The sequence below is a fragment of the Artemia sp. Qi Xiang Cuo genome, chromosome 10 (assembly GCF_049724085.1).
Source record: "Artemia sp. Qi Xiang Cuo chromosome 10, ASM4972408v1, whole genome shotgun sequence".
Lineage (NCBI taxonomy): Eukaryota > Metazoa > Arthropoda > Branchiopoda > Anostraca > Artemiidae > Artemia > Artemia sp. Qi Xiang Cuo.
Window position 1 is genome coordinate 27,873,343 of NC_142803.1, and position 14,101 is coordinate 27,887,443.

A 14,101-nucleotide genomic window follows, 5' to 3' on the forward strand; every position below is an offset into this window, starting at 1 on the left:
GTAATTCTTCCTAGGTCTTGAAGAAAAAATCTGAATTCAATACAAGTAAAAACAAAAACTCCTTTTGGAGCTAAGTTAATTTTGGGGCTAAGATAGTTTCGTTTGGCTTCTTATCCATACTATTTAATACGATATACAGAAATGATCTCTTTTTATCTGAAAAAATTCTGAGAATCTTATGGGGTAGAATCCGGGGAAATTTTTTTTCGCTTTAAGATCCTCAAATTCTTTCCTCTTCAGCTCTTCAGATACACAAACTCTTAAAACTCGGTTCTGATATAGGTTTCAAGTAGGTCTCAAATTTCCTCAACAAATTTTTTGGCTTGCGTTTTGCCACTTTTGAAAGCTTTTGCTATTTCTGGTTTTTACAGTTTTAGTATAGTTTTAAACTTTGATACATTTTCGAAAAAACAGAGATCTTAGAAACGCTTTTTATTCAGAAGAGAAGGCATTTCTGTTGCCAGCAATAAACAAACGTATACAACAACATGTAATGCATGCAGAAACACACACACACAAAAGGCCACAAAACATAATATTAACATGTAAAAAATAGCACTAGTTGGTAGCGCTTACTCGTACTTGTAGGAGAGTATAAGCTATTTTCAGTTTTCGACCAACTGACACTTCAGCTTTTCCTGCATATCAGTCATGAACAGTAGCATCAATTGAAAGGCAGGGGTGGCACGTGTCTCCTTAGATTTTTTGCCCCCTCCCTGATTTTGGAAAGTACTCTTTGGGGGTATTTTCATTGAGAACAGCCATTTTCTTTTGGTATTTTCATTGAAATTATTGGCAAATCTGCTCCCCCCCCCCACTAGATTTTGAAAACACACCCCCCCCCCTTAAAAAACTGTAAATTGACGCCACTGGTCCTGAGCTGCTAGTGTTAAGTCATTGCCTCAACGTTCACACTATATTTGAGTAGATTAGCTGCAGGATCTGCATCCATCCAAAATTCCTGAATAGGCTTAATTGATAATATAGGTTTCAAATTTGGAAAGCTAATGACCAAATTTTGGAAAATTAAATATATAAATTAAATATATATTTATAAATAAATTAAATATAATAAAATATTAAATATAATATATCAGGTTCAGGTTTCAGGTTCATGTTCATAAACTTTTATAAAAAAAAAAAAAACACATTATGACAACATTTCAAAATAAACAAAAACGTTTCTTGAAAAAACTGCCGGTCGGATATCATGCATGCCAATTCAACACAACAAATAAACTAAAAAAAGGGGTTAACAATAATAATAACTAAAATTAATGATAAATATATAATGCCACAAAATATAAGAGAATTAAAATAAAATATCTACAAAAAAAGCCTTCTCTCGAACCTTTAACACTACCAAATTTCTGAAAAGAAATGATTTGTAATAAGGGTTTTAAGTTGCGGCACACTTTCAGCTTGACGAACTGAATTTGGGAACGAATTCCAAGCTGAAGGGCCCATGTGTCTGGTCTGACTCGCTCTCGTTGTGTTCCGTGGCTCAGATGCAAGACTATCCGCACTCCTAGTCGAATAATCGTGATAAAACGAATTAGGCTTAAAAATATTCATAAAAAAATCCGGTGCAAGACCATTCAGACACTGAAATACAAATACTCCAATTTGATAATCTCTTATTTCACCAACCTTGAAAATTTTAAACTTTCTAAAAATGATTTAGTGCTATCAATACCACGATCATACCTTCCAATCAACCTTATAGCCTTATTCTGCAGAACTTGAACTCTTCTAAAATTGCAACTAAAAGTGCTCGCCCAAATCAAACAACCATAATTTATATAAGGCGCTATTAATGAAAAATACAATAAAAGCAGAATTTTCAAAGGTAAAAAATTTTGAAAACGGTTCAGAACTCCAAGGCCTCGCACCAGCTTGCACGCTATGATGTCGCAGTGTTTTCTCCAACTCAAGCTTCAATCCAGGATGAATCCCAGATATCGGATCTCTTCGACTTGTGAGAGCGGTAGGCCATTTTAAATAATGACACCAGGGAGAGTGGGAGCAGAACCAGTCCTCGTGAACATCATAAAATTAGTTTTTGATGCATTGACACTAAGTAGACTAGCACAAACAAATTCATGTAGGCCATCAAGCGCCTTATTCGCCTTGAACAAGAGCTCTTGCAGTGACTTTCCTGCAATCACTAAAGCCGTGTCGTCAGCAAACGAAGTAACTGAAGCTCCAGGAATGTAGAATCTCATTGTGTCTACGAATATCAGGTACAGGAGAGGACCAAGAACTGAGCCCTGTGGAACACCACACTTTATGGGAAACGGCTGAGAAGATTTGCTACTCAAAGTCACTCGTAGATTCCTTTCACTTAAATACGATTCAAACAAATTTAAAACACTACCCTTTATGCATAAATAATACAGCCTTTCAAATAAAATATTAAAATCAGTCGTGTCTAAAGCCTTTATAAAATCAATACAAATGCCCATGCACTGCTCGCCATTCTCAAGTACTGAATTAATATTTTCCAGAAGATACTGGACTGCCTGTGTCGTCGAATGCCCTTTCCAGAAACCAAATTGACCATCGTTTAGAACACCAATTTTCATCAGATACTCGTAAGGCCGGTGATGAACAATCTTTTCATAAATTTTTGAATAAATCGGGAGAATTGATATTGGTCTACAATTAGATATATCAGTTTTGACTCCACCTTTGTGCAACGGTACAACTTTAGCTATTTTAGGCGGACTCGGAAACATCCCCTTTTCCATAGAAATTTTGATCAGGTATACGAGGACAGGAAGCAAATAAGCCAGAACCGACTTGAGCGTTCTAAGGCTCATTCCATCAACTCCTGCACTGTTTGTTTTAATCGTGCTAACAATTTTGCGTACCTCCTCTTCAGTACAAGGCTGGAAATTCATTTCGATACCTCTTCGAAACTATTCATTTCGAAACTATTTATATAAATTAAATATAAAATTAAAATAATAAATTAAATATATGAAAATTAAAGATATACGATTCTTCATTATTCAACGGTTGTAAAAATAGTTCTTGCTCCCCATCCACCCTTAAAATGCATTGGACCATTCTCTGGACATAATACTGCTAAGAAAAATTGTCTTCCTTCGATGGCTGATATTTTTACTAGATTTACACGATAGTTTTTTCTGTTTTCCTTTTTTTCGTTTTTCAATCTAAAACTGGTCAAAAATCATACCGGTATTTGACCAGCCTATTTTTACTAAAACAGCTTATACGTATCTCCTTATACTGCTTTGAGGAACACAAAAAATAAGATAAGAAATAAAGATGAAAACATGTTTAATCAAAGAAATCAACAGATACCAAGTTCACAAAACGGTTAAGAATAAAAAATGATCACAGCATAAAAATTTGAGCTTGAGTAAAGAGTTCGCTCTCTAACGTCATTATAGGCTTGACGTACTACTGTTAGAAACTGTCCGACTGGTCGAAGCGTGGGCGACTTTGGAGTCACGTCGTCTAAGAAAAAAAAAGACAAAAACCGATATGATATCATATACCAAGCACTAGCAAACTAAGAAAGATACGATTTTTTTTAATGCAAAATTAAATACAAATAGGTTAATAATAGATCTGGGCGGGATAATCCAGAAGTCAGTTCACCAAAATACAATTTTTAACCATATTTTATTATTGGTATAGCAGCTATAATCTAGTAAAGAGTGAATCTTAGCCCAAAATAACTGAAAATTTAAAAAACTTGTTTTCAAAGAAACTGTTTAGTGTGAAAAACGGCCAACTGACACTGATTCGAAAGAGACATTCAGGTTCATTATTATTCAGGTTCACTATAATAATATTTTGTAATTATGAAGACAAAATTGTCAGAATTCTTCTCTCTAATTTTTAGTATACCCTTGGTCGTCTCTCCCTTCTCAAAATCCTAGATCCAACACAGAGAAGCATCAAAACAACATATTTGGAATCTTAATTTAATTTTCCAAGTTGAAATTTAAATAAGTTAATTCGAACTATTTCACTCGCTGATTGTAGCCCGGTCGCTTGTAACTTTCACCGACCAATTTCACAATTTTGAGAGAATGCAGGTTCAACTCATCAAACAGACTTTTTTTTGCTTCTCAATTTTAAACTTTCGCGGATAATATTTACATGTTTTAGTGATCATAATGTCGACTATCAGTTCGTAGCGTGAGGCGAAAATTCCTTTTGCGTGTATTTTCTCGGCGTCACATTTTCTATTGTATTTCCTAATATCTAAATAACAAACAAAAAATAAGTTGCTGCTATAAATTGCATGTTGCAGTTAAGTCAAAACGAAAATTAGCACTGAAAGTAAAAGTTTGCTCCTAACAAACGAGGGAGGCTCAGAGAAGCAAAAATACTAACATTTACATGATAGATGGATAGATAGATTTTATTTCATACAAATATAACTACACAAATAATTAAATAGAGCCAACAGGGAGCTAAGCTCGAAAGGAAGGCTAACAATTATTACAATGAGTTCAAGTACGCCAAAAATAAATATAAAGAAGATAAACCAAAGAAAAAAAATCATAGCATAGAAGGAGAAGGACAACGGAGGCTACCCCAGCACGGAAAAAATCTAAAAATAATGCTAAGAAACAAATTATCAAGACGAATCACCCCGTCATCAAAAGTTAATAATATAGTCTACTAATTTAGTCTTTAAAAGTAATCGGCTACTAATATTTTTTAATTTACTATTTAATTTTAGCTTATTTGCTATAGAAGGGATTTGGTATCTTATTGAAAATTTATCTCTTTCACTATTAACCAAAGGGATTCTATACCCTCCAAAACGAGCCGACGAAGAAGCGAGTGAGCGAAAAGGGGTGACAAGAATTTGTGATTCATAAAACTAACTCGCCGGAGACTGAACATCATAATGCCAGAGCGATAATTACAAATCCCTTAAGGTCTAATATATGAAGAAATAAAAATAAAGTTTTTGTTTCAGAAAGATTTTGAAGTCGTACAGGACGAAGAAAGAAATTACCAAGGATTCTTACGGCTTTATTTTGCAATGTCTGGAGGGGTTTAAAATGATTAGGAAACGTATTTAGTTAAATAACGGGACACCACCTTAGGCATGATTCTATTAAAGGATGATAAAGAATTTTTATAATTGAAAAAGGAAAAAAATACTTTAATCGATGTAAACATCCTAAATTTTGGGCTAATTTTATCAGGAGATGGTCAGAATGACTACGGAAACATAAAAGCTCATCAAGAATAATCCCCAAATATCTATATGTCTTAACTCGTCTAATCCTACACCCAAAAACAACTCACTCATCAATCCCAACTTTAGCAAATCCTTGCTTAGATCTCACAAAAACCACAATTTCTGTCTTAAACAAATTGACAACTAGACGATTACAAGAAAACCACTGGATAACCGAATTCATTTTAGACGCCATATTCTCGATCAATAATGAAGGGGTTTTAACTTGAACAGATACCACTGTATCATCTGCAAACATAACTGCTAGGCTATCCTTATAGGATAGACAATTAGGGAGATCATTCATATATATCAAAAATAGTAACGGTCCAAGTATAGACCCCTGGGGCACTCCAATAGCATCCAGGGAGGTTAGGCTGAGACAGATGGCCTTGTAGGTCTACTTGGAATGATTTAGAGTATCAAATGCTTTTTTTATATCGTAGAAAATGGATAATCCATAATTACCATTATTCAGTGAATCATTAGTTTTAAGCAAAAGCGCTGATGAAAAACAAGTTTTTTTTCAAATATAAGTTGAGAGCATTGTAACAACTTAAAAGAAACTATCGTGAACGGGAAGTGGGGTCTATCCTTCCCTCAGCCCTCCACTCGTAACTTTCAAGTGTTCACTTGCAATATACCGAAAAATACTGCAACAAAACAGATGAGGAATTGTTAATAATTGTTTTATTGGTTAAAAAGTAAAATTATTTTAATTTTCTCAATTAAAATATCAAAATATTGTTTTCAGTAAAACACTGGCAACAATTTAAATTTCGAATGGGTGGGTCAAGAAGGGCATAAGGAATTACTTTAAGTTGATTATTTTATAACTATAATTTCATTATTTTTAATTTATTTTCATTTTATTAATTAATTAATAATTTACTAATTATTTTTATATGTTAATTTCGTCTTCTTACTTATTTTAATAGGAATAAAATTTCAAAATTAAAAAAAGATTGAAATTTTGAGCTCCTAAAGTTTATCTGTCCGGGGCAAGTGTCCCCTTAAAATCTCTTACCAAATTTTTTTCCATAAGAGGGATAATTTTGGCTTCAATTTTTCTGATTTTCCAAAGAGTGCTTTGATTGAAGGGATATCAAGTCTCTGTCTTAATCCTTAAGCTTTCTGAGATACTCGAGGTCTATGGGATACAAATGTGGACCGATAATGAAAAAGAGCCGTTCAAGTAGCAACTTCGTGCACTTAAGGGTAGTGCTTAAGGGTGCAGTTCTCTCTCTTAACTGAAGATTACGAAACATAACCACCATTGCAGATTAAACATAGGCAAATATACGCCGAACCATAAGTTCTAAAGTTCTGAAGGAAATTGTAACAAAATTTCCATTCATTAAAAAAAATTATTTTCAATTTATTAATTAATCAATAATTAATATTTTTATTATTTTTAATTTATTGTTTAAATTATTTAATTATTGTTAGTTTATTTTCATGTTGTTAATCGATTAATAATTTATTAATTATTTTCATTTGTTAATTTCGTCTTCTTATTTATCTTAATAAAAATAAAATTTCAAAATTAAAAATATATTGAAATTTTGGGCTCCAAAAGTTTATCCGCCCGGGGCAAGTGCCCCCTCAAAATCCCTTACCTCTTTTTTTCCATAAGAGGGATAATTTTTGCTTCAATTTTTCTGAATTCTTCCCGAGCATTGGCTGCTTCCCTTTCATCCCCTCTTTCTTCAGATTCAGTCACCTTCCGTCTTACTTCAGACAACAAGTCACGGAGTTTTAGAAGCAGTTCGTCATCTTCCTGCAATACAGAAAACCAATTCTATACGGGCCTGTCTTTTATCCAATCGTTTATACCTTAGTATTGGTTAAAATCTTACATTTGAACTCATGAGCACAATCAAGGCTTAAATAGTATCAGCACAACTGAGCTCATGAACACAACTTAGAGTTTGAAGCCCCTCTTCCCAAAAACACTTTTGTGCCGCAATAAAGTTTCCTAAATAGTATTAATAGTAACCCACGAATGTAAATTTTCCACAGTTGGATATGCTTTTTTGAATCAAATAATGTTTGAAAAGATAATAATTTTCCTATGTATAACGACCAAATTCCCAACTTGCAGTCTTGATCGCGTGCCTCCAGTTTTGGATTCACTCATGTTTGTATCAGAGTACAACTTTTTTGTTCGCTATCAAACAAGTTCTTAGAAACATACATACGAGTCTACCAGATTTTTTGACTGGCATGCTTTCTTTAGTGGACACTTTGGAGTCATGATACGATTATTTTTTTTTTCGGGCAAATTTCATGTAGATAGTTAGGTGACCATCAGTCTAAAAATTTTTAGACATTCGTTTTTTCAATGAGACTTTTAGTGGCCACTTTTAAAAAAAATCTTAGAAATACGACAGAAAGGCAAACATGGCCATATCGTTTCAGGTCAAGTTAACAAAAAAATTGGCCATCGAAAAAAAACAAATGTTTTCTGAGCAGGATTTCGCCTACGGAGAAGTCTAAATGCAATTCAGGGGTGGATAGGGGAGCGTACCCATGTTTTTTTTTTTTTTTTTTTTTTTTTTTTTTTGCAGCAATTGAACAATTAAGACTAAGCATCAGTAAATAACTTTTTTCTCCATGGCACTGATTGGATAGCTGGTTATCTATAACAGCTGCGATAAACTTAAAGATTAAATACCTGAAAGTAAACAGTAAATCAATCAATCAATCAATCAATCAATCAGTTCAACCAGTAAATTTACAACAAAAACCCTTAAACACAGACTCTCCCGTAATGCTCTATGGCCTGAAAAAAAAAAAAACAGGGGAGAAACAAATGCATAAAAAATTTCAATACAATGCATTCCCAACTTTCAGAGACTCAACACAAGAGAGAAAAAATACAGTATTTAAAGGATTCAAACATTAAGAGACTTTAAGAGACTTACAGATGTAACTACTTCTTGGAGGACAAGTTGAAAGTTGCTCCACTCAACTTTCAAAAACTTGGATACAATTTTTTCGCACTTTACGCAGCAGCTGTTTGCAAATCTTTTCCACTCAGATGGAGATAATGAGCACACCTTTCCCTACTTCATGGTTTTGCTCTCAATTACAGCCTGAATATGACCTGGTTTGTGTTCAAGAAATTTTGCGACTTCTCTTAGTCTGAACTTATTACATACGTCCCCAAATCATAGATTGTTCTCTGTCCCTGCACGCTGACCACAAACTCACGGTCACCCTTCCGGTGGGTTGCCCACTTTTGTGAAATCTTCCCTCCCGTGCTCTAGATCTGACTCTGGAAGTGATTTTCTTGTAGTGAGGATAAACAATGTGGTTTTAATTATGTGTTTATCTTCCAACGGATTATCGAGACGAGAAATTGGAGAGGCTGTTTGCAATTAGTGTGGCTCGGCTAGCTAAATGTCTCGAAAATGTGAAAAAACTGGGACTTTCTTGTTTTATAGTGGGTGATTTCAACTGTGACTTGACAAAGAAAAATTAAACTCCATCTAGTCATTTGACTCTACTTCATGGTTTGCTTGACAGTGAATATATACTCACATCAAAAAATAAGGACTTTTCTTATATCCACAATAGTAGAAGTACATCTAATATCGACCATATTGTTTATACCCCGTCGGTCTCTGTTTCTGAAGTAACTGTGTCGGACTCTTGTTTTACGTCGGACCATTTTCCGCTTTCTTTTGTATTTAATTTTAGTGTTAGCCTGCAAGTTCGTCTCCTAATCCGGGGGCAAAACGGTTTTATTTTGTTTATAATTGGGAGCGTACTTCTAGGGATTGTTTCCAGAGTGTAAGTGATAATATAAAAATTATAATATATAATAAGATAGATAAAATTTGAGTTCCGTTTGATTTGCTTATGGATAGTTCTAAGATGAACCTACTTGAGTCTCGACTTCGACTCAACACGTATTGCAGTGAGCTAACTCACGCATTGCGTGTTGCTGAAAAATCATCTGTACCTGCTAGAAATATAAAGACTGACACAGAAATTCCTGGCTGGTCGTCTAATATCAGTTTACGGAACGCTTGTAATTCTGCTAAGTTGTGCCTTTCTATCTGGTGGGAAGCTGGTTCACCGCGTGATGGCTGGCTGAATAAGATTCGGATTCTTACGAAACAACGATTTGCAAAGGAGCTTTCTTTGCATCGTGGTTCTTTAATTGCGGCAAATTCTGAAGCGGTTCGTTTGAATCCGAATAAACTTTGGTTGGCATTATTTAAGGATTCCCGCGGAGATCCACCTTCGCAAATTCTCCTACTATCATGGATTGGACATTACGAAACTGAATTCTCGCCACCAGACCCACAGCTTCAGGATGGTTTTAAAACTCGTTTTGATGATTTTTTTCGCGTGGAAGAAGTCCCGGTGAACTATTAAGAAGGTTAGGATATATTCGGGTGTTAAAAAGCTGAAGAACAAGAAATCGCGAGGGTTTGATCAGATTTCGGCTCAGCATTTATTTTTGTGCAGTGATTTATTTTTTTTAGCACCTTGTTCAATTTTATTCAAATCGTTTTTAACCTAGGAATGGTACCTGATTCTTTTTGCATAGGTTCCCTGACGCCAATTTTGAAAAAAAGGCCGATTACCGTTGCAACTACTTTTTGCAAGCTTTTTGAGTTGTTGATTATATATGAGTTACAATCAAAGTACACTGTCCAGGACCACCAGTTTGGCTTTCAAACTCGCCTTGGATGCGGACATGCGCTTAGTGCTCTGATTTCGGATCTATTTGATGCAGAAAACCGTGGTGAAATCCTAGCACTAGCACCCTATGATGTCAGACGTTCTTTTGGTTCATTGATACTTGAAGGCATAGTACTTGATATAAGTGTTAGATGTGGTGATCCTGTTTTTTTTGGAGCCACTGTATGATGTGTATTTTTACTTCAAAGCTGAGCTTTTGCTTCCTGCGGCCATCGGCGCAGGACATATCCCATTAATTGACAGTGCCAATGAGTCGTCACGTGGCAACCCTATTTAACAATACTGCATTTGACAGAAGCACTGTTAAACCTCAATCTAATGCCCAGAATACAAATATTCTTCTTGGGATCGACATCTCCTTGATTGGTTACGCAGATGATGTCTTCGATCTAAGTCGTTTTCTGTGTGGCTTAGAAGAAAATTTTCTGCAACTCCAGAGCACTTATCATAAAATAGGCTTCCACTTTAACGCTGACAAATCTACTGAGTTGTTGTTTAATTCAAAAGTGAGCACACGCCAGTTGGATTGGGTAATGCCGAAGTTGAGCTAGTTAATTCTATTGTGTATCTAGGTCTCCCGTTCGGGCGTTCAATTATTGAAACCCGTCGGCTTCTTATGGCTCACTTCCACAAACGCGCGTCATACACCTACAGCCGTATTGTTGCAAATAAGCGGAAAGTTGATCGCCAAATTCTATCACGACTTTATAACGCTATGGCGCTCCCTCATTTGCAGTACTTGAGCCCGTGCAGGCGAATTTTTACTTTGAGTGAAAGGCGTAATCTTCGAGCTATATATTATATATTTGCAAAGTTTTTTCTGCTGGTGCCCCCGTGGACGAGCAATCAAAGCATGTCTAGGAGGTTTGATATAATTGAGCCAGATGATGCTATAGGAGCGCAAATCCGGCATTTTAATTTGTGTATTTGCAGCCACCCGTGGGCTGAATTGCTACGACAGTAATGGACTGGCAAGTTTGTCTTGTTTAATTTGTATGGACTTTTGTATTTTGTGCTACTTATTTTGAAGTGGTGTTTTCTTTTGTTTTCTTGTTGTTTTGCTCAGTTTGGCTTTGTTTTTGATGGGTTAGTAAACTATATATATATTAGCACCAGTTCCCACTCTTGTAAGTTACGCATATTCTTTGGGTATTATCTAAGGTCCTATGCAAACTAAACGACTAAAGACATGCATTAATTCATTTTACTGAGCTATGCTAAAAGTAGGGATGGAGGTTGTAGGGATAATCTAAAAAGCAAAATAGTCAAAGCACAAGGCTTTCTCGCTAGGAAATTAGGGGAGAACCAAGTATAGAGGATATTCAAGGTACTTATGGCATCACTCAATAGTTGGCTAAATACGGCACAGAGGGATTGAGGCTAAGTAAAAATGAGGACGGCGTTTAACAGACATACTGACTAACGTTTTTCATAGAAATCATTGAAGGATAATTTTAGAATGAAGTATAGTTATAAGATGTCAAACAGGATAGTTTATGATTGAAACGATTGACGCTACTCAGTATACATAATGAAGTGGTTCAATGCTTAATAGACAACTTTCTTCGAATAAATAGAGATCGAATAAGAAAATACTTATAATAATAAGCCCGTAAGATTAGAGGAGAAAGGCTAGACTCCCAAGATTAGGTGAAAATGAGGTTATAAGTATTACTTAAACTCTAAGAGGATTCCCTGGGAGGTAGTGGGAGTCAAAGCTTTTAACAGGTTGGGGTGGAGGAGCATTCACTTTTAGCTAATATTTTGGAATATTCCCTAGACAAAGCTCGTCCAAAATTAACATAGAGTATATACAGTAGTTCTTACTTTTGGAGCTGAGATTTCCAGGTGTATAAGCAGAGTGGCCAGTTCCAACTCTTCGCTATAACCATTCCGCAGCTGAACACTTCTATAGCCCTTTCTTAAACACTGCAGCTGAAAGACCAGAACCATTTTTAGTCTAAATATTGCTGGTAGGACGGAACAAAGCAACAGTTAATGCACCTAACAAGGCTTTATCAGATGGGGGTGGTTGGGTTAGGGGGTTTAAGCCCCCTAACCCAGGATGTTTGTCCCACATTTAAAAACGTAACAAAAATGAATATAAAGAAATTTTTGATGCGTTTTAAAGTTTTTCATGCCCCCCCTCCAAAAATGTCCTAGATACGGCCTTCGTACATAACATTAATTTTTGAATCTAAAATAACAAAGGACTTGGATAGCAAAAGACTATGGAATAGATGCAGAAAGTTAGGAGCACAAGTTGTTTCTCATTGTTATGTCTATTTAAAAAGGAGAAGGATCCCTACATTCTGATGCTGGTCTGCTTAGGTAGGAGGACCGCATGTTCGAATCTTTATACTTTGCATTATTCCCTATTACTTGTCATTCTGAATTAAATAATTTCAGAAAACACACTGGCTAATCATGATAAAACGAAAAAATAGTAAAAAAGAGAAAAAAGAGGATTATATAAGCCAGTGAAAAATCACAATTTGCAACCTAACCTAATCTGTGATGATGTTTTACCTGGAAAGCGTTTAGCTTTTAAAATGTTCTGTATAAATTAAAAAAATTGAATTCCCTTTCAGCAAGGCCGTATACCCGGTTTGAACCCCCCCCCCCCCGAAATTTTTGACCGAGTCGAAAAGAAGTCGAAAATTAGTAAAACCTAGGTAAAAATCAGTAAAATTAGTCGAAAACTGAGTCAAAAATTAGTACCCCCCCCCCCGAAAAAAATCCTGAATCCGCCCTTGCCATTCAGTACTGTATTTTTTTTTTATTCAGTTACCCTTTTACCGTTACATAGAAAGGGTCGTCAAATTATTAGTTCTGCTTTGTTTTAAGGTTCGAATTTTTTTTTATGGTATCCTTGGATTTTTATTATTAATTTTTATGATATTATCTTACACTGAGGACGGTCAAGCGGAGGTCTTGACCGAAATATTTGCATTTTAGTCCACATTTTTCACTGGCTTGTATAATCCTCGTTTTTCTCTTTTTTACTGTTTTTTCGTTTTATTCTGAATTAAACCAAGGTCTAGCCAAAATTACTATTTCCAATCATGGGCGCCCATAAGCTGAATTCCAGGGGGGGGGACAAACCTCGCCTAATTGGCATTCTTAATGCTATATAATAGAAATCTCAGAACAAATATATAAAAATAAGACAACATCATTCAGCCAGGGGGCGGGTGTCCCCCAGCCCCCCCTCCCATTATGGGCAACCATGTTTCCAATTGTTGATGACCAAATGCATAGTGAGTTCGAGCATGCCTTAACCGAATTATCGGCTTTACACTAATATCCCCAGATGTAATCTGTAAAATATAACAACAGATATTTATCCTAGCTTATTCTGCATTTTTCAGGGTTTGCAGCTGTAACTTATCTGACAACTATATCCTAACCGTTTTAAGTAGTAATTCTCTTAAACTCTGACGTCATTTAAGTTTTATGGAACGCTAAGGATAAGTAATCTTGAGATGCTCGAAACCACTAATAGGTGCTTTGCAGCACACATACTTAAAATAGAATTTGAACCAATCAAAATCAATTTTGGATACCTTGACATGTATATGTTAGCAAAAAACCATGAATGGAACACAACAATGAGTTTATAAAGCAGCATCAAATTACAGACTGGCAGAACTGGTTAAAAAACTACCAATTAGTTTTTGTGAATATTCAGAATTTGCCAATATGGGGCTTTTGACAAGGATAATATAAGTTTTGGAACACACAATTCTTCTTCCTCTGATGGATTTGATTAAAAAGCTCAATCGCGGGCAATCTGAATTTCGACCTGTCTATGGTCTCCCTGAAATAAGCAAAATTTAGCGCTACGTCCTTGTAAAAGATTAATTAAAAAAAAAAATTCCACAAAATAAGCTTTTCAACGAAAAGCAAAGAACCCTATTAAATAAAAAGTGAGCAACAATAAAATCAAATAATCTACCAAGTGTGAAACTACCACAAATCAGCATCAATAAATAAATGAAACCCAAAACGAAAAGAAATTACAATAAACAACCGAGTCAAACTCTAAACGAGCAGAAATTAACATAAGTTGGGCTCAAAACCCCTATGCCTTCCCAAGGCCAGAACACAATTTGCACTTTACTGAAAAAAATACAAATGGAATGA

The 14,101-nt window shown here is 35.3% G+C and overlaps 1 protein-coding gene across 2 annotated transcripts in view; it reads right to left on the reverse strand.

The window, feature by feature from the left end:
* Window positions 1–3,295: 3,295 nt before the first annotated feature.
* The window catches only part of sl (small wing phospholipase C gamma 1), a 159,130-nt gene continuing 148,324 nt past the window's right edge, over window positions 3,296–14,101 (reverse strand). The window contains exons 18-20 of one of the 2 annotated variants that reach the window (XM_089095325.1): window positions 11,783–11,890; window positions 6,856–7,016; window positions 3,296–3,486 (exon numbers count right to left, since the gene is read on the reverse strand). In XM_089095325.1, the coding sequence (XP_088951451.1) occupies window positions 3,414–3,486; window positions 6,856–7,016; window positions 11,783–11,890 (342 nt within the window). In that variant the 3' untranslated portion in view covers window positions 3,296–3,413. Of the gene's footprint in view, window positions 3,487–6,855; window positions 7,017–11,782; window positions 11,891–13,236; window positions 13,776–14,101 lie in introns of those variants that run through there. The other variant, XM_089095326.1, reaches the window with a different exon arrangement.